The following is a 21943-nucleotide window of genomic DNA, read 5'->3' as shown; positions in this document are numbered from 1 at the left end:
TCCACAAGGAACTTACAATCTAATTGTAATTGATAGGGAGAAAAGGGACGGGCAGATGGAAAAACTAGTATAAAATGCTACTTTTTTAGTATAACATTCTGATGTAGCTAGTACTAAACCATATGACCACTAGTGTAATATAAACAGCAAGATGCTAATAGTGGTGTACAAAAAAACAGGTACCTGGTTAAATCATCTGTATCTCTACTTACATTTCTTTCTTAAGAGTAGTGCCTTACACATAGAGCTCAAGAGTTATTTTGACTAACCTGAATCTATGACCACAACACCTTCCTTCCTGTCACTATAAATGAAGAGTCTATCTTTGTACCAGAGGCCAACCCTCTTCATTTGTGCACTGGATTCCCCTCTCCTTTCTCTCTGCTACATTGTCAGTTTTCTTAGATGCTTTCCTAAATCATTGTTGTCAGCTTACAAACTTGGTATAAAATCTCCCATCTTTTTTTTTTAAGTTTATTTATTTTGAGAGAGAGAGAAAACCCAAGTTGGGGAGAGGCAGAGAGAGAGGAGAGAGAGAAAGGAGAGAGGAGCCACTTAGGTGCACCAGTAAGTAAAAAGTTCTTATAAGATTTCAAGACTTTGCTGTTAGTTTTTTATCATAAAAAATCTTACAAATTTTAATTTGTCCTTAATTTTTTTTTATAATTTTTTTTAACTTTAAAATTTTTTTTATTTTTGAGAGAGAGAGAGACAAAGCATAAGTGGGGGAGGGGCAGAGAGAGAGGGAGATACAGGATCTGAAGCAGGCTCCAGTCTCTGAGTTGTCAGCACAGAGCCCGATGCGGGGCTCAAATTCACAAAGAGATCATGACCTGAGCCAAAGTTGGATGCTCAACTGACTGAGCCACCCACGTGCCCCTGTCCATAATGTTTTTAAAGTATGATAAGTATCATCCTTGCATATACTTATCTATTGGTTATTACTGTGTAACAATATTATCACAAATTTAATGGCTTAAAATAGCACACATTTTCTATCTCGTCGTTTCTGTCTGTTAGGAATGTGTGTACAGCTAAGCTGGGTCCTCTGCTTCTGTGTCTCGTAAAGCTTCAAAGTATCAGGGCTGTGGTTTCATCTGAGACTTGACTGTGGAAGGATCTGCTTTTGGACTCATGTGGATTGTTGGCAGGATTCAGTTCCTTGCAGGTTGCTAGATTGAGGGCTTTCTTTTCTTGTGGCCCTTTTCATATGTCTACTTACAACATGGCAGCTTGTTTCTTCAAAGCTAGTAAAGAAGAGAGTCTCCTCCAAGATGGGCGTTACAGTTTTATGTAATGTAATCAAGTGCATATAAGCATTCTGTCTCTTGGTTTAGAAGCAAGCTGCAGCACCCATCTACACTCAGGGGGTGGAGATCATGAAAGGGCATAAACACCAGGAAATGGGCATCTTGGGGCCACTCTAAAGTCTGTCTGCCACAACTTGTTTGCTATATCTTAATACCTGATGAATGTTTCTCTTATTGAGTAGTTTTTGTTACTTGTTTATATGTAGTGATAACTTTGGATTTTTAATTTTTCTAACCAGAGTCCATTGGCCGTGACATCCCCAAAATGCTTGAATTATTTAAAACTGGACATGAAATTAAGGTAGATGAAGAAAGGGAGAACTTTCTCAAGACAAAAATAGCAACAGTAAGTTACAATGGAAATTACTAAATAACCATTTTTTTTTAATTGTTTGAAATGTGACTGTTAAGTGACAAGTCCTTCAAATTTGTTCTTAGCACTAGTATCAGGAATAGCATTAACTATACAGATGGATAATTTTTTATTCTATAGGTTGAACTTATAAATTTGAATAGTACTTGAGAATTCTTTCATGTGCCCTTCAATGGTAATTACTTGTACTTTGTCTTATTTGATTATTCTATATATGTATTTTTTGCTCTCTAACATTCTAAGCTTATTGAGAGTATAGTTAGATCTTATATATCCCTTGTGGGACATTGCATAATGCTGAGCCCATTGTAGGTATTTAATACTACTTGAATGGAATTGAGTAATTTGCTTTATTTTTATGGGTTGTTTTCATTATCCCTGCTTGTGTTTTAAAAACTGTTTGCCTACTTATTAAAGATCCCGGAACTCAATTTCCAAAGCTGTTTTTAGGACGCTATTTTTTTGAAGGGAACATTCTGCAAGATTTCTTTTATTTTGAAATAATTAAGGATTCATGTGAAGTTTATTTAAAAAAATTTTTAGCAATTATTTATTTTTGAGAGAGGGTGAGACAGAGCATGAGTGGGGGAGGGGCAGAGAGAAAGTGGGGACACAGAATCTGAAGCAGGCTCCAGGCTCCTAGCTATCAGCACAGAGCCTGACATGGGGCTCGAGCTCATGGACTGTGAGATTATGACCTGAGCCGAAGTTGGACACTTAACTGACTGAGCCACCCAGGTGCCCCGAGAACATTGTTATAGATAATATCCAGTTTATAGGACTATGTTTTTAGATATGTAGTTATTTGTTCAAATCTTCTTTATTTTTAAGTTTATTTATTTTGAGAGAGAGAGAATGTGTGTGTGGGCTGAGGTGGGAGGTGGCAGGGGCAGAGAGAGAGAGAGAGGGAGAGAGAGAATCCCAAGCAGGTGATAGCATGGAGCCTGGTGCTCCATGAACTAACAAACCATGAGATTGTGACCTGAGCCAAAACCAAGAGTTGGACTCTCAACTGACTGAGCCACCCAGGTGCCCTGCTAATATCTTATTTTATGCTAAAGAATCTCAAAATATTTTTTTTCCTGTTCAGTAACCATAGGAATAATGGTGATATTGATAGTAAAAATTTAAAAGTGCCTAGCAAGTGCCAGACACTGTTCTAAACACTCTTCATATATTCTTTCTTTTAATCTTCTATGCTATGAGAGGAAAAATTATCAATCCATTTTATAGATGAAGGCATGGAAGCCCCAAGAAGTCAAGTAATTTTTGCAAGGTCTAGTATGAGGCAGAATAGATATTTGAACACTGGCAGTCTTTTCAGTCCAGGCTTTTTATCCAGAATCATCTTGCCTCATGCCTGGAATTATTTGAATAGCTGTTATTCCTCTACTCATCCTGCTCTTAAGAGGAATTCTGTGTTAGGGGGTGCCTGGGTGGCTCAGATGGTTAAATGTTGGACTCTTGATTTTGGCTTAGGTGATGATCTTAGTGTTCATGAGATTGAGCCCCACACTGGGCTCTGCACTGGCAGTGTGGAGCCTGCTTGGGATTCTCTCTCTCCCCCTTTCTCTTTCTCTCTCTCTGCCCCTCCCCTGCTTGCTTGCTCTCTCATTCTCTCTCTCAAAATAAATAAATAAACTTAAAAAAAAAAAAAGAGGAATTCTGCATTATAGCTAGTAATCTAAGCTAGTAGTCTAAGCTAATTGAGCTATGCCCACTATAGATCATCAGAAGTAGAGAAAAGGCACTCAACTTGTTTTATGGAAGGAGAACTTGCTTTAGAAAGAGGACAAAACAGGTTTAATCTCATCAGGGATTGGGAAACCCCTCATTGCAATTATTACCATCAAAGCCTAGTACCAGTTTGTATGGCATTGTGGTCTGCTAGAATCTGATGTTGCACTTTCCGTATTTCCAAAAAGCCCTTGTCAATATTTGTTTGGGATGACAACATCGTAATGTAAAAAACAAAAAATGCCAATTTTACGAGGATTTTCTAGAGCTGTAGAGACTTAGGTTTGAATACCTGTCTTACTACTTACAGGATAGCAGACTTTAAACAAGTTTCTTAATGTTGTTGTGTCTGGATTTCCTGACCTATAGAATTGGCGTAGCAATGTTTATTTTACAATGTGGTTTTGAATATTAAATAAAAACTTGAAATGGTAGCAGTAATTATTTTTCCTGTATTGGTTGGACTTTTGGAGACTATAGGACATCTATAAGATTATTTCTTTCCATCTGGATCCGTTCTTTTTCTCAAGTAAGGTTTTCAGTATATTCAGTAATTAATACTTTATATGGATCCTGACTCAGTGTATAAGAAACCTTGGCATTCATTCTTCTCAACAAATACCATAGTGATTAAGTGATTACATGAGCTCTAGGTCAGACTACTTGTATCATTTAGAGATAGAATGCTTTTTCTTAATGAAAAAGAAATTAATTTCTGTGTTTAAAAAGAATTTTTTTGGATACTACATGAATGTTATAGTAGGAGATTAAGAGAGTGGGTTTTAAATTCATACTGTCTGGAATCAGAATCCTAATTCCAGATTAGAATCATGTTACCTTGCTCTCTGAGCCTCAGTTTTCCCCCATTCTCCATTTCTCCTAAATGCAAAAAGAAGTTAATAATAACACGTACTTTCTAAAATAGGAAGGGATAGATGAAATAATGACATAATAACTATAAGGCAGACTTCTGCTTTTGGCCAACATAGAGTAACAGGGACCTGATTTACTCTTTCACCTAAGACAATCACCATTACCTTAATACCAAAACCAGGCAAAGAAAATAACAGTCTAATATCATTCATAAACATAGATATCAAAATTATAAACTAAATTTTAGCCAGTAGGGCCTAGCAATATAGAATGGATATCATGTCATCACCATGTAAGGTTTACCCTAAGAATGATAACCTTCAATGTTTAACTCGATGATCAGTCATTAAAATTCACTGTATTAACAAACTGTAAATCAAAAGTCATCTGATCATCTCAGTAGATACAGAGAAAGCATTTGACAGAATCCAACATTCATTCCTGATTAAAAAGTCTCAGCAAACTAGGAAGAGAAGTTAATGTCCTCAACCTGATAAAGGGCATCTATGAAAATACAACAGCTGACATGATACTTAGTGGTGAAAAACTGAATACTCTCCTCCTAAGATCAGGAACAAGACAAGGAAATCCACTGTCACTACTTCAGTTCAGCATTGACCTAAGGATTCTAGGCAGTGCAATCAGGCAAAAAAAGAGGCAACCTCACTAGAAAGGAAAAAGTAAATTAGTTATTATTTGCAGATGATATGATCTAGCTACTAAAACAAATAAGTAGGTTAAGAAAGGTTATAGAATACAAATACACAAAAATCAATTTTGCTTCTACATAACAGTAACAATTAGAAATTAAAATTCAGGCTACCTGGGTAGCTCAGTCGGTTAAGCGACCGGCTTCAGCTCAGGTCATGATCTCAAAGTTTGTGGGTTCGAGCCCCGTGTCAGGCTGTGTGCTGACAGCTTGGAACCTTGAGCCTGCTTCGGATTCTGTGTCTCCCTCTCTCTCTGCCTTCCCTGACTTGTGCTCGCTCTCTCTCTCTCTCTCTCTCTTTCTCAAAAATAAATAAACATTAAAAATTTTTTTTTAATTAAAATTCAAAATAATACAGTTTATACTAATACCAAAAACTAGGAAATACTTAGGGATAAATCTGACAGAAGATGTGAAAGATCCATATACTGCAAGTTTCAAAACATAGTTGAGGGAAATTAAAGGAGATCTAATAAATGATGAGGTATACCATGTTTATGGATCAGTAAATCCAATATTGTTAAGATATCAGGTCCCCAAAGTAATGTATGGATTCAGTACATTCTCCATTAAAATTCTATTTAGCCTTTTTTTTAATTTTTGTAGAAACTGGCAAGTTGATTTAAATGCATATGGAAATACAAAGGATCGAGAAAAGCCAAAACAACTTTGACAAAGAACAAAGTTAGTGTTCTACCTGATTTCAAGATTTATAAAGCTATAGTATTTAAGATAGTGTGATATTGATGTCAAAAAACACAAAATGATAATGGGATAGACCAGAGTGCCAAGAAACCCAAAACAACATACATATGGACACCTGATTTAAAACAAGTTGCAAAGCCATTTTTAATGGAGAAACATTAGTCTTTTCAAGAAATGGTACCAGAACAATTGTGTATCTGTATACAGTAAAATGAATTTTGACCCATAACTTTGTTCCATGTATAATTAACTCAGAATGTATCAAAGACTTAAATGTAAAGCCTAAAACCATAAAATTTCTGGAAGAAAAAGTTGAGTTAGGGAATGTTTTTTTTTTTTAGATGTGACATGAAAAGCATGATCCATAAAAGAAATTAATAAATTGCACTGTATAAAAATTAAGTGTTTGCTCTTGAAAAGACACTGTTAAGAGAATTCAAAGATAAATCACAGACCAGGATAAAATATTTACAAATCATATAACTGATAAATCCACAATTTATAAAGAGTTCTCAAAGCTCAATAATAAAACAATCCAGTTTTAAAAATCAATAAAAAAGGGTACGTGGGTGGCTCAGTAAGTTAAGCGTCTGACTCTTTGATTTCTGTTCAGGTCCTGATCTCACGGTTGTAGGATTGAGCCTCGTGTAGCGCTCTCAGTGCGGAGTCTGCTTGGGATTCTCTCTCTACCTCTCTCTCTGCCCCTCCCTCGCTTGTACTGTCTCTCAAATAAATACATAAACGTTTAGAAAAATAAAAATCAGCAAAAATTTGAACATACCTCATCAAGGTGTGACAAACACATGGCAAACAGGTGACAAACAAACTAAAAGATGCTCCACATTATTAGTTGTTATAGAAATACAAATTAAAACCACAATGAGGTATCACTATACGTCTACTGGAATGATTAAAATTAAAAAGACTGACCATAGCAAGTATTGGTAAGGGTATGGAGAGATTGGAACACTATACTGCTGTGGCAGTGTAAAATGATATAACCTCTTTGGCAAACAGTTTGGCAGCTTGGCAGTTTAAGAAGTTTAACATCCACCTGCTAGATGATCCACTTTTAGATATTTACCCAGGACAAATGAAAACATATGTGCATACAAAGACTTTTTTTTTTTTAAATGTTTATTTAGTTTTGAGAGAGCGACAGAGCATGAGCAGGGGAGAGGCAGAGAGGGAGAGGGAGACACAGAATCCGAACCAGGCTCCAGGCTCCAGGCTCCGAGCTGTCGGCACAGAGCCCCATACAAGGTTCGAACCCATGAACTGTGAGATCATGACTTGAGCCAAAGCTCAACTGACTAAGCCACCCAGGCACCTCCCTACAAAGGCTTTTGAACAAATGCTTATAACGGATTTATTTGTAATAGCTAAAAACTGGAAACATTCTACATGTCCCTCAATAGGTGAATGTATAAACAATAGAATAGAATATTCTTTAGCAAAAAACACATGATTGATACATACTTTAACATGGATGAATTTAGAAAAGATGATAACTGAGTGAAAGAAGCCAGACAAAAGGAGTACACACTGTATGATTCTATTTATGTAAGATTCTCGCAAATGTGAATTTGTGTAGTGACAGAAAGCAGACCAGTAGTTTCTCTGGGCATAGGTAAATGGGGAAGGATGGGAAGGCGGGATTACAAAGGACCACAAGGAATTTGGGGGATGATTGACATGTTTGTTATCCTGACTGGTGATGTGTTCATGAGTATATACATATGTCAAAACTTAATTAATTGACACTTTAAGAATGTGCAACATATCCTGAGGAGTACTGTTTAGCAATAAAAAGGAATGAATTATGGATACGTGCTCTGATGTGGATGAATCACAAAAACATGCTTTGTGAAAGAAATCAGACATAGAAACCACATACTATGTGATACCATTTATATGAAAAGATGAAAAGTAGATGAGGGGTTGCCTTGGGCAGGGGCAGGAGCAGTAAGTATAGGCATTAACAGTAATGTGCATGAGGGTGACATTGGGATGGTGAAGATGTTTTAAAACTGATTTATGGTGATTGTTGGCACAACTTGATGAGCTTACTAAAAAGTCATTGGAAACATAAATTAGAAAATGGTGAATAATATGATATGCAAAATACAACTAAATCAAGTTAATAAATGTAGAGTATGTCAGGTATACCTCATTATAGTTACTTAAAGAGGAATAGAGGGGTGCCTGGGTGGCGCAGTCGGTTAATCTTCCGACTTCAGCCAGGTCACGATCTCGCGGTCCGTGAGTTCGAGCCCCGCGTCAGGCTCTGGGCTGATGGCTCGGAGCCTGGAGCCTGTTTCCGATTCTGTGTCTCCCTCTCTCTCTGCCCCTCCCCCGTTCATGCTCTGTCTCTCTCTGTCCCAAAAATAAATAAAAAACGTTGAAAAAAAAATTAAAAAGGAATAGAAATGTGTTTACAATTGTATGCAATATAACTATTATATGAATTTTATCTATTATCAGAGATAAAAAGATTTTAAGCAAAGTAATGTATCTTCCTTAAAAGTTTGAGATTTCCATGAGTGATGTTGGAAATATTGAAGATGTGAAGGTTTTTGTTCGTTTTTGCCCCCTGTGTGATATGAGGACTATATTCAGATGCAGTATGCAGATGAAAGAGCACAGACAGCATCACATGCCTATTAGGGTTCCTCATGTGGTATCTAGAAGGAAGGAAGGTGTCTAGAGCAGAGGTCGTCAACAAGCTATAGGCCATGGGACAAATAAAGTTGTTGATTGTTTTTGTACAGCCTGTGATTAAGAATGCTCTTTACAACTTCAAGGCGTTGTAAAAAATAAAACAAAATATTTGCTACAGAGATTGTATGTGGCCCACAAAGCCTGACATATTTAAATTCTGGATCTTTAGAGAAAGAGATTTGCTGACCCTTGATCTAGAAAGGTGTTTTTGGAAGAGTGACATGTATTAATTTTGTGTTTCTATTTGCCTGTAGAGGAGATTTTGATATCCCTTGTTACAATTCTCAAAGGGTCTATACTGCCACATTGCTTTAAGATCCAGTTCTAGTATTGATGGAACATGAAATTGATCTTGATTAGTTTAAGCTGGTTTACCTTCTGTATTAATGTGATAAGTATAATCAATTGAATGATCTTTCTTAGTTATCTGACGTGAAGATTAGTATCTTGGGTATTAGAACTCAACACTAATGCCTTTGTATATCAAAACTGCAAATGCTCTTCTAGCCAGCCAATATCTAACACTTGTCAGCAATGTTACTTACAGGTAAATTAGTTTCTTTCCTAATCTTTCCTACCATTTGTACCTATAATTTACATATTCATGAAATTGGTTGTGACTGCATGCTATCAGATCATGTGCTCCTATCAATGAAAATGCCTTTTAAATGATATGTTGAACATCATGCAAACACAACAGGTCATCACTGGAATATTTCATTTTTCAGTCAGTTATATCACTGTCATGTAGTCACCTTTTCTCATAGTGTGAAGAATATGTTGGTTGGGGTAAAAGTAAGCTGCTAAGTGATCAAATTCAAGGGAAAGATTTTAAAGCATAAAACTAAAAGTAAAGATACACAGGAGAGAAAAAGCACATTTCTTTAACTGAGCCCTAAGTTTTAAAAATTATGGTTCTTTTCATGAAAAAGAAATGAAACTAATGTAGAGTCTTTAAAATGTTGAGACATAATTATATACTTGGCTAGTGTATATATTCTAAATAGTAGTAGTTTGATTTCAGGTACTAATTAGATCATTTTAAAAGGATTTGTATGTGTTTATAATATAGAAAAACAGTATATAATAGTCATAATTCTGCTGCCTGGACTCTGTCAACTCTGTTGACAGTTAACAATTTTCAAATTAATATATACACTTGGTTAAATTTAATCAGTTTACAAAAAGGAAACACTAAAGCCCCTCTCCCTGCAATGTTTTCTTCTAGAACTTTTATTAATAGTTTTTTGTTGGGGCACCTGTCTGGCTCAATTGGAAGAGCATGCAATTCTTGATCTAGGGGTCATGAGTTTGAGCCCTATGTTGGGTGTGGAGATTACTAAAAATAAATAAACTTTAAAAGAATAGATTTTTGTCATTCTAGAAATGTTAAAGCATAGCATAAACACCCTTAGAAAAATTTACTTACATACAAGGTATTATACCACACACACTGTTCCATACCTTTCTTTTCCACTTAAAATAGCATGGATATCTTCAAAGATGCAAAGAGATCTGCTATGTTTTTTTTTTTTTTTTTAATGGTTGTGTAGAGTTGTATTCCCTGGTGTGCATGTACAAGAATCAGTTTGCTATTGATGGACATTTAGATCATGTCCAATTTTTTGCTATTACAAATTAATACTTAAATGACATTCTTACAAATATATATTGCTGGTTTTTGCCAAGTATACCCATAAGATAAATTTCTAGAAATAGAATGTACATTCAAAAATTTATTGTAAGTATTGCTAAATTACCCTCCAAAGTGTTTACACTAATCTATAGTTCATCAAATGGTGTCTTATGGTGCCTCACGCACCAGCCTTAGATATTATCAAATGTAATCACTTTATCAGTTTGTTAGGTGATACATTACTGGTGTGTGTGTGAGTCTGTGTGTACTTTTAACAGCTTAAAAATTCCAAGGTAAACATTACCATTGGTTTCTTCTTGGGTTCCAGTCTTCTGTTCTACTTGTTAAGATTCTGAGTTTCCTCATGTACCTCCCCTCCCCATTCTTGCTCCTTTTTTCTCACTTTTCTAGGCCTGCCCTGATTCTCCTCCACTTTCTTTTTGTGTGTGGGGGCTCCTATGGCTCCCTTTGCTGTGGACCCTGTCTGACTCACCTCTACCATGACTTGCTAGTGCCTACTAAATGAAATTGACAAGACCTATGGTCATTAAAGGTTGACTGCTTGTGAAATTGAAGCGTTTACAAACACTGAGATTGCCTGGCATTTGCTAATTACTGAAAATAAGGTCTTTTCTATCCAGTGTTTGGGACTGATTTTTCTGACCCATAAAGAACTAGAGATTTTCACTGCTTCGTACATAAAAAAAATCCTCATTTATTGATTTTTCTTAAACTGTATCTCTGAATAGGAAAAATTAGTTCATTTACAACCTAATTTAAAAAATAAAAAAAATAAAAACAAGAAACAACCAATTTAATGTATACATTTTATTTAACAAATATTAAGTACTGACTCTGTGCCAGACACAATGTGATACAAAAAAAGAATAATACCTTTTTTCTTTAGAAAGATACCTAGTAGTGAGATAAGTATGGAAATAAATTATAGGAAAGTGTGATAAGTGTAAAAATAGAAATATGTATAAAATGTGAAGAAGTTGCATTAAAAAAAAAAGAGCAGTGATTTATGTAATCATAGCAGCAAGTAGGTCAAGGATGGCTTCTATGAGGAGTTTGAAAATATATACTAGGTAAATTAAGGATCGTTTTTCATAATAATACACAAAATGACAAGTGGACTGCTGTACATCTCTATTGGTTCAGCTGTTTTAAGGGACCAAATAACAGTGACTTAACCACTGTAGAAACTTACTTTTCTCCCAGGTTTGAGCTAGTTGGTGGGTAGCTTAGGATTGTTCTGTCCCAGAGTCATCCAGGGGTCAAGGTTCTTTCCCTTTCCGCACCCTACACCCCCCCCCCCCCCCCCCGCTTGTTGTTGTTGCTGTTTTCTCATCTCCCAGCATTTTTTATTCTGTGTGGTTAAATCTTGCCAATAACATGTGTAGCCTGTGTGAAGGAGGCAAGAAGGAGGTGGAGAGAAAGCATCTTTCTTTCAAGCATGTGAACCACTGACCTCATCAGTTCTGCCCGCATACCGTGCTTCAGAACTAATTCACATGGCTTTAGCCGAAGGTCTGTGCTAGCTGAGTGGCCATGTGCCCAGAAAAAACTTTATTTAAAAAAAGACTGGCTGGATTTGGGAAACAATTAAGGTTTTGGTACAGCCAAGGAGGAGCCAAGAAACCTTAAAGAATAAGAAAATGAAAGGAATTTTTGTTCATTTTGTTTGTTGTTGTATCCCCAGTAAATCATAGGTGCTCAATAAGTAATTGTTGAATGAATGAATGTACAAATGTATGAATAACAAAAGCTGCTGCCAATTGAAGATCAGTTGGAAATAATTAAAAGCCATTTTAAATGTATAGATAGTGAATCAGTGTCTTCTATTATAAAAATTTGACTGATTTAGACCTAACTTTTCAAACAATCTTAATGGAGTAATATTGAAAGTAAAAAGTATAATTTGTCGAATTTCTCAGAATGAGAGTCAGAGTTAAGAATCCTGTCCTCTGTTTATATGAATGCTTAGCCTAGTGTATATTTTGACATTACACAACAAAATTAAACTGTGTCCAGATATTAAAGCATAAACCTGCCAGAATAAAGACTTTGAAGTACTTTTCACAGGGTGCCTATTAGTATTTTATAACATACCACAAATCCATTTTATGTTAGCTGTGAGGCTTTCAGAACATGCCTTATTTTTTTCTCACTGATAGATTTCTTGTGTGATTTAACATACTTGGCCTCTAGCCTACTTTTTCAGAACACTTCTAAGTGTAATTATAGGACAGCTGCCTTGTTGATATGCTCTCTTATTATTTTCCTTTATTTCTTATTTTCCCTCATTTTAAGGTAAAAATTCTTTCTAATTTTCTATTAATATTGGATTTTCCATCTTACAGAGATACATAGAGTACTTTTATATTTATCAAATACTAAAATGTTCTCTGTCTCCTTTCACTTTGGTTAATGTTGACTGTCTCACATATTTCAGAAACAAGCATGGTAATGTTGTAGTGCTGAGAACGGTGCAGATCAAGGGACAGAACTTTTCATTAGGAAGAAATTACTAGAGCTATAAAATATGGCACATTAAGACTTGTAGTAGAAAGCATTTATCCAGAAGAGAGGACATGTAGTATAGTTTAAAGGAAAATTTATAGTTGCTTACTTGGTGTATTTAACCTATCATACTATTTAATATCATAATGAATTATATGCCTCTCATGGCCTATTATACATACTCCTAAAAGAGCCTATAAAATCAGACCCGTGTTTCTGTATATATGTTTTCAAATAGCAACTAAGCTAACTTTTATGTCTGAGTCCAGTTTATTAGTATCTTACATATGTAAAAGTACTTATTATAGTTTTCATAGGTTTTAGGCTTTGATTTTCAAATGAATTCTAGTTGAAAAATCTTTTGTGATTAACAAAGTTGGATCAAGTTTAAGGATAAAGACAGATTTGCATTGTAATGAGCACTGGACCTTTTAAAGGGTGCAATGTGCTGTGAATCTACTTAGTTTCAGATTAATTTGTTTTTGTAGTTTTGGCTTCTTTATTAAGTGTTTTGCTGTCAGCACAGCAACTTGTCAGAATTTTCCATACTTTATAAAATGTGTTTGACCTTCAAAAGAATGGTTAGTGAGGGCCTACTATATATTTCCAGTTAACTTTTTCTAACTTTTCAAAGGAATTATTTTCTAGTGTACAGGTACATAAGGTGAGGATTTAAAAAAATTTTTTAATTTCAGAGAGAATGCAAGCATGCTAGTGGGGAAGAGGGGCAAAGGAGAGAGAGAAAGAGAGTGAGAGAGAGAATCCCAAGCAGGCTTCATGAAGCTCAGTGTGGAGCCCGACGCAGGACTGGATCCCATGACCCAGGATCATGACCTGAGCTGAAATCAAGAGTCAGATGCTTAATTGACTAAGCCACCCAAGCACCCCTAAAGTGAGGATTTTTTTTAAAATGTTTATTTATTTATTTTGAGAGAGAGAGCATGAGCTGGGGAGTGGCAGAGATAGGGAGAGAGAGAATCCCAAGCAAGCCCCATGCTGTCAGCACAGAGCCCAGTACAGGGTTCAATCTTCTCAACAGTGAAAACATGACCTCAGCCGAAATCAAGAGTCATATACCTCACCGACGGAGCTACCCAGTCACCCCTGAAGTGAGGATTTTTAAAATGACTTTTCAGGGGGGTCTGGGCGGCTCAGTCGGTTGAGCATCCAACTTAGGCTCAGGTCGTGATCTTGCCTTTCCTGAGTTGGAGCCCTGCGTTGGGCTCTGTACTGATAGCTCAGAGCCTGGAGCCTGCTTCGGATTATGTGTTTCCCTCTCTCTTTGCCCCTTCCCTGCTCACGCTCTGTCTGTCTCTCTCTGTCTTTCATAAATAAATAAATGTTAAAATAAAGTGATTTTTCATTATAATATTTTATGAAAAACCATAAAATCAGGAATCTTGATGTTTTATCTTCATTTTATCGGAGAACACTGCAGGCTTCTTGGGTTCATAGCACTTTAGAAAAGAAAATCTGAAAGGCAATTAAACCATATTCATTATATTTCTGGTAAGAAAGTAAAGAAATTAAATACCACACATTTTCTTGGAATTTATTGCTTTATAAATTCTTACTTCTAGTTAAGCTCTTATTTGTAAATACCCCCAATGTCTTCATATTTTTCTTCAGTTTTTTATTTTGAAAAAATTTAAATGAATGGAAAAGTTGAAAGAATAGTACCATGAACACCTACATACTATATTCTCATCACCTAAATTCACCACTTTTGTTGCATTTGCTTATTAAAAGTAGTTTGCTTAGTGAACGTAGTAGATATCCATTTTATTTTCTGAAACACATAAAATTAAGTTGCAGACATTGTAACACTTCACCCCTATTTTCTCATGCAGAACCTTAGAACATTCTCCTATGTGTATATGCTTTCCAAAGTAATTTTTTTTAATTTTATTTTAATGTTTATTTAGTTTTTTGAGAGAGAAACAGAGGGAGAGAGACAGAGTGCAAGGAGAGGGTCAGAGGGAGAGGGAGACACAGAATCCAAAGCAAGCTCCAGGCTCCCAGCTGTCAGCACAGAGCCCAATGCAGGGTTGAAATCATGAACTGTGAGATCATGGACCTGAGCTGAAGTCGGGTGCTTAACTGACTAAGCCACCCAGTTGCCCCCAAAGTAGTTTTATTTTTTAATATGGCTTTTAGAATTTATTTATTGGTACTTTTTCTATTTATAATTTATTGATTTGTTGTTTTTCTTTATCCTGTTATCCTGAGATTTTTGCTCTTGTTGGTTTTTTAATTTTCTAAATTTTGTATGAGATTTGAGTTTTTACTTTTTTTAATGAAAGAGTTTAAATATGAATTTGCCTCTCTATATGTTTTTATATTTAGGTTTTTTTGTCATTTTTAAAATAATGTGTCATGGTACTTTTTAAACTTATTTGGCAGAATATTTTAAAATTTGGAAATTTTTTTAGCTTGTTTAACTTTTTGTTGTACTCTAGTTTGACTGCCTTCTTGTTGAAGAATGCACCCTTTGTAGTTTCTACTTTTAAAAATTTCTTGAGTCTTTCATTGTGGCCTGTGGCATAACATTAATAGTCTGTTTTCAAGTATACCAATGACACTTGAAAATAGCATGTATTATGAGCCTTCCAGGTAGATAGTGGATTGAACACCACAGTGATAACTGATTAGAAGATGCCAAATGTAAGTCAGCAATGGAGAAAGTCAAAAAATTAGTACAGTCTAAATTTCAGAATCTTTAAAAAGGCTCAGGATCTGGCTTTAGATACTTCTGGAACCAGGTATTAGTGGCATGTCTGGGAATGGGGCAAGAGACCTCTGAAATAAGGGAGATTCATTGAAAACTATTGAAGATTCTTACATACTTCATGACACTGGGTGACTGCCCTTTCCCATGCTGGCAGATGGTTGGAAAGATTAAAAGAGAGAGTTTCTAACCTGGGGGAGATCAGGAGTTAAAATTGAAAATGGAGATAAGTGAATCTATGTATACCGAATGCTGAGAAATTCTTCCCCCCATCCCCTGCCCTCTTCTCCCTTGACTTGGCTTTCAGAACTCTGGCAGGAGGAGATTAGATGAGTCTTGGTTCAACAATAACAACAACAACAATAATAGTAATAATAATAATAATAGCAGTAGTGGTAGTACCGTTTAGCAGTCAGATTTATTTTCAGGTTCCCCTTTCCCTTCTTTCTTCCATACCCTCTCTTTTTTATTTATTTTTTTCTTTTAATAGCTCTTTGAAGTTTTTCTTTTTTATTTTCTTCTTCCCTCTCTTTATTTTTGCTTTTCTTACCTCATTTCTACTCTTCCCTCTCTCTGGCTATCCACCTACATGTTGGGAAGATGAAAATATAATTAAATTTATGGGAAAATTAGTATGAATTAGTGGGAAATGAATACCACAGAATAGTTTCTCAGTGACATGTGAGTTAATTAACTTTGATTACATAAGGTATCTAATCAAAAGCTGTCTGGTAGATGTTGCCCAAGTTAATAATGCTATATCTTTAATTATTTATTTAAAAACAATTTTTAATATAAAAGTTTGTTCTCTAAAGATGTTTGTTTTTCTGTAATCTTATATTATTAAATTGTTACATTATAGGGGCGCCTGGGTGGCGCAGTCGGTTAAGCGTCCGACTTCAGCCAGGTCACGATCTCGCGGTCCGTGAGTTCGAGCCCCGCATCGGGCTCTGGGCTGATGGCTCGGAGCCTGGAGCCTGTTTCTGATTCTGTGTCTCCCTCTCTCTCTGCCCCTCCCCCGTTCATGCTCTGTCTGTCTCTGTCCCAAAAATAAAATAAAAACGTTGAAAAAAAAAAAAAATTGTTACATTATAAATTTTTTAAAAACATATTTGACAGTGTCTGAATTATTACTAATAACAAGTTAGTGGCATTAGTAAGTTTATTATGAAACACTGATTCCTCCTTTAAGTGAATGGAGTCCTACTTTTCCTATTTATTTTCTTATATCACAGGACAAGATCCCACTAGTATCAAGTAAAAAAAAAATCAAGTAAAAAAAGGAGAGTATTCTAAAGCAACTATGTACTTTAAAAATATGTATGTCATTTGGTCTTTTTCTGTTTAGAAACTATTTCTATTCTTTTTTAAAAAAATTTTTTTAATATTTTTGAGAGAGAGAGAGAGAGAGAGAGAGAGAGAGAGAGAGAGAACAAGTGGGAGAGGGGCAGAGAGAGAAGGAGACTCCAGCAGACTCCAGAAGAGATTCCAGAATCCAAAGCAGGCTCCAGGCTCTGAGCTGTCAGCACAGAGCCCGATTCAGGGCTTGAACTCATGAACTGTGAGATCATGACCTGAGTTGAAGTCCAAGGTTTAACCAACTGAGCCACCCAGGCACCCCTCTATTCTTTTAATTAATATATACTTAGAACATAAAACCTTGAATAATTTGCAATGAGGAAGACTTCTAAAAACTTCTCTGAATATGATCGAAAATTTGAAGAATATCTTTAAAATATACATTATGTCATAGACCAGCTTTGACATGCACAGTTATCATAACATTAAAGAAAAACAGCCGTAGGGGCACCCCTGGGTGGCTCAGTCAGTTAAGTGTCTGACTTCGGCTCAGGTCGTGCGTGATCTCACGGCTTGAATTCAAGGCCTGCTTCAGGCTCTGTGCTGACAGTTCAGAGCCTGGAGCCTGCTTCAGATTCTCTGTCTCCCTTTCTCTCTGTCCCTCCCCAGCTCGCAGTCTATCTTTCTATGTCTCTCAAAAATAAGTAAACATTCAAAAAATAAATAAATAAATACAAACAGCTGTAGCCCTTTTACAATCACATAAATAACCAGATTTTGAAGACTTGTAAATGTTAATGGTATTGGCAGATAAAACCTATACTCATTTTCTAAAAGGAAAAAAACAGGGCAAGACAGCTCAGATTTACATTTATACTGTATCATGCCAAGACCTGATTTAACTGGTGTTTCTTGTTCAGATTTCAAAAATACTTGGATCTTTGACACACTTAATATAAAGGCAATGACTTTGATGTGTTTTTCTCTCCTTTTTAAGGTTGTGGACATGGTTCATTCATAGGCATGTATCACTATGCTTTGCTTATGTAATAGTGAATTGTTTTGTGGCAAGAATATTCTTAATGTGGCAGCTGATAAAAGCTGAAGTATATTATAACTAAAATAAACAAGTTCAGGGCAAGGGAATGTAAACATAGTAAAATCTTATGTTGAAATCAGAGCCTCCAGTTTTAGCAAACATGTTACAACAGGAAAAGTGAATATGAAGTTCAGTTGAACAGCAAGGTGTGGATAACATAGTACCTGGAAATTGAAGGGTTATTTTACAGCAGTGAGGCTTATAAGTTGAGAAAGTGGCAAGCTAGGAATATTGCTTAAATCAGTTAGATACAAGCAACAGTTGGATAAAAGGTGGTAGGCCATTGGTTCATAGCTCAGTGCTACTTCCCCTCTCCTTTTTCTCCATTCCTTCCAGTTGATAATTAACTTCTCTTTTGTTACATTATTGGTGGTATACTATAGCATGCTGTGTCATAGATAAGGGAATTAAAAAGAGAAGAAAATAAACTATAGAATGTAAAGTCAAATTCTGTGCTTGTTCATATTAAAAGTGAAAGAAGTCGGGGTGGGGGGTGTGCCTGGGTGGCTCGGTCAGTTAAGTGCCGACTTCAGCTCAGGTCATGATCTCACAGTTTGTGGGTTCAAGTCCTGCATTGGGCTCTGTGCTGACAGCTCAGAGCCTGGAGCCTGCTTTGGATTCTGTGTCTCCCTCTCTCTCTGCTCCTTCCCCACTCGTGCTCTGTTTCTGTCTCTCAAGAATAAATAAACATTAAAAAAAAAAAAAGTGAAGGAAGTAGATTGGCAATAGATCTTAGATATCCAAGTGTATGGGGCTAAAAAAGAGGAAAGAGAAACTATCCAGAACCCAATATGTGCCAGCATTCTGCTTGATCCCTTACTGTGAGAGCTATGCAAAATTAACTGGGATGAATAATCCTTATAGTATTTTTTACATTATATCTTTTGGATGGATATTTATCAGTGTTCTTCCCAGTAGGAGTATTAAATCAAAAAGTGTTTATTATCACTTCTAGTTTTCTTACCTATATACTGTTATGAAATTAGATAATTTCCTAGAACTTTTGGGAATTGAAAGTGTGAGTTTCACCTTTTACCAGATATAAATTGTAGCATAAGAAAAACCATAACATTTGAGAGAAACAGCTAACTTTTCTTTTTAATTCATTGTATTAATGCAATAATGCAGTGATCACTGATTAATAGAATAACATGCTGAAAAATATTTGTGTGATAACGTGTAAAAGGGGAGTAAACCAACTTGCTTCCCTTTGTTTGTTAATTCATTTTTCAATAAGTAGCTGTCAGTATATTGCATAAACAGCTTTCTTTTGTTAACTTTATTTCATTAAAAAAATTTTTTTTAATGTTTATTTATTTTTGAGACTGAGGGAGACAGAGCACAAGCAGGGGAGGGACAGAGAGAGAGGAAGGCACAGAATCTGAAGCAGACTCAAGGCTCTGAGCTGTCAGCACAGAGCCTGACAGGGGGCTCGAACTTGCAAACGACGAGATCATGACCTGAGCTGAAGTTGGACACTTAACTGACTGAGCCACCCAGGTGCCCCTGTTAACTTTATTTCAAAAGCCAGTGATAAGTTTGATAGCTTTTACTGAATTCTGTCTTTATTCAAATGTTGGGAGAAGAAATTGAATAGATCTGAAAGATAATTCCTTGTGAGTTTCATTAGTGTTACTTTCAAACAAATAACATTCACTAATATAGTATTTGCAGTAAATAATAAAACACCAATAAGACCCTATTGTGAATTATCAAATATATTAAATAGAAACATAAAGAGCACCTGGCTGGCTCAGTTGGTAGAGCCTCTGACTCTTGATTCCAGGGTCATGAATTCACCTCCCCCATTGGGTGTGGAGCCTTGTTTAAAAAAAAAAGAAAGAAAGAAGGACAAAATTAAGCATTTTCTAAGTAGCTTTATTATAAGCAATGATGAAAGTTGCTTTTGCCTGAGAGCACCCTCCTTCTCCCATTTAGATTTTGGCAAAGATAAGGAATTTGTTAAAGTGATGTAAAGCATAACTCATATCACAACTTGTCTTTGCATGAATTTGTATATATTTGGAGACAAATAATGTATTCTAATACAGGAGTTGGCAAACAGTGGCTCTTTGGTCTGTTTTTGTACTACTTGTGAGCTTAGAATGGTCTTTTAAAAAAGGGGTGTTAAAAAAAAGGAATATGCAGCAAAAATCATATGTGGCCTTAAAAGCCTAAAATATTTGCCATCTGGTTCTTTGCAGAAGAAGTTTGCCAACCCTAAAATATAAATACATAATACATAAGCCTGAAGTTGTGGTTCCAGGTGAGATGATGTAATCACATGACAACCTGTCTCGCACTGAATGCAACTATCATAAAACCTGGACAGAATGCATGGAGTAGCTATTTGAAGACTCTGAAAAGTAAATAGTAGCAGGTGTATTAGGGAAGACTAGAATTTGAAGTACCACCACTCACTACTGGTGGTGAGTTTGCCATGTTTCTCTTGTGTTGTCACATGACCTGTTCTCAACATAGTTTGAAACTGAGAAGTGGACATTGGTGCAGACAGAGCTTCGGGAGAAGCCCTTTACCTCAGGCTTGAGAAATAGAGATAATGCATCCTAATGAGGACAGTTGGTGCCGAAGAGGATACAGGTACCTAAAATTTGAGACGGGAACCTTCCTTTCTGACTGGAGGATCTGAGGTCACAAGAGGATAGGGCACACTGTCTTTGCTTTTTTTCTCTTTCTGTTCTGTCAGTTGGCTCCCAGTGCAGGAACAGTTACAGAGAATAAGTAGCAAAATGGGGTAAATAAAGCCCCAGCTTTCTGGGCAGGATTCCAAAAGGAGAGCCTCAGGGAACCAGAAAGTACTGGGAAGATCAACCTGGGAAAGGGACCTGATGAAAATTGTTTATGAACTACTGGAGATGAAATTAATAGAGATGACAGAGGATATAACTTGAAAATAGATCATAGGAATTATCCAATCTGAGAAACAAAGACAAAAGATTGGAAAAAAAAGATAAAGCCTTAGAGTCCTAGAGGCCAGTAACAAAGATCTAACTTTCATATTATTGGTGTCCCAAAAAGAAGGAAGTGTCATGCAGAAAATTACTTAAATAATGATACAATTATGGACAAACTCTCACACTTCTCTGGTAGAAGTACAAAGTGGTATAGCCACTCTGTGAAACAGTTTGGTAGTATCTTATAAAGTTAAGCATATATTGTATAGCCCACAAATTTTCTGGGGTTTTATCCCATAGAGTTGAAGCATTTAAAATAAAATCAAAACTTAAGTTCACACAAATATCTGAACACATGTTTATAGGAACTGTTATTGATAATCATCAAAAGCTGGGAAAAACTCAGTTGTCCTTCTATATGTGAATGGATTAAAAAAAACCTGTCTGGTACATCGTACAGTGGACTACTACTCAGTGATAAAAAGGGTGTGAGCTGTTGATGGAACCACCTAAATGAATCCCAGAAGGTTACATTCTATAACCCAAGTGAAAGTAGTCTCAGAAGATTATATATACTGACACCAAAAGCACAGGCGACAAAAGAGATAAATTGGACTTCATCAAAATTTAAAAGTTTTGTACATCTAAGGACAATATCAGAGTGAAAAGGCAGCCAAATGAATAGCAGAAAATATCTGAAAATCATATATATATGGTAAGAGACTTGTATCTAGAATACATGAAGAACTCTTATACAGTAGTCCCCCCTTATCCGTGGTTTATCTTTCCACAGTTTCGGTTCCCCATGGTCAACTGCAGTCTGGAGGCAGATGGTCCCTTGATGCACTGTCAGGAGGTCACTGACAGCCTAACACTATATCACAACACCTGTGTCACTCACCTCACTTCACCTTATCATGTAGGCATTTTATCATCCCCTATCATCACCAGGGTGAGCATAGTACAATAACATGTTTTGAGAGAGACCACATTCACATAACTTTTATTACAGAATATTGTTATAATTGTTCTATTTTATTATTGTTCATCTCTTAACTGTGCTTAATTTGTAAGTTAAACTTTATCACAGATATGAATGTATAGGAAAAAACATAATTTAGAGGTTTGGTATTATCTTCAGTTTGAGGCATCCACTGGGGGTCTTGTTTCCCATGGATAAAGGGGGGCCACTGTAACTCAGTAATAAAATGATAAATAATTCAAAAAGTGAACAAACGATCTGAATACACATTTTTCCAAATAAGATATACAAATGGCCAATAAAGACATGAAAATGTCTTTAACCAACAGG

General features: G+C 35.9%; 1 protein-coding gene across 4 annotated transcripts in view; it reads left to right on the top strand.

Moving 5' to 3' along the window:
- Positions 1-21943, top strand: part of MRPL1 (mitochondrial ribosomal protein L1) — a 130175-nt gene that overhangs the window by 75556 nt on the left and 32676 nt on the right. For all 4 annotated transcript variants that reach the window (XM_047856536.1, XM_047856533.1, XM_047856535.1 and 1 more), the window contains one exon: positions 1550-1656. In XM_047856536.1, coding sequence (XP_047712492.1) covers positions 1550-1656 — 107 coding nt within the window. The remainder of the gene's footprint in view (positions 1-1549; positions 1657-21943) is intronic.

This window comes from Prionailurus viverrinus, chromosome B1 (genome assembly GCF_022837055.1).
Source record: "Prionailurus viverrinus isolate Anna chromosome B1, UM_Priviv_1.0, whole genome shotgun sequence".
In the NCBI taxonomy this organism is placed as follows: domain Eukaryota; kingdom Metazoa; phylum Chordata; class Mammalia; order Carnivora; family Felidae; genus Prionailurus; species Prionailurus viverrinus.
This window is presented reverse-complemented; position numbering and strand designations above follow the sequence as displayed.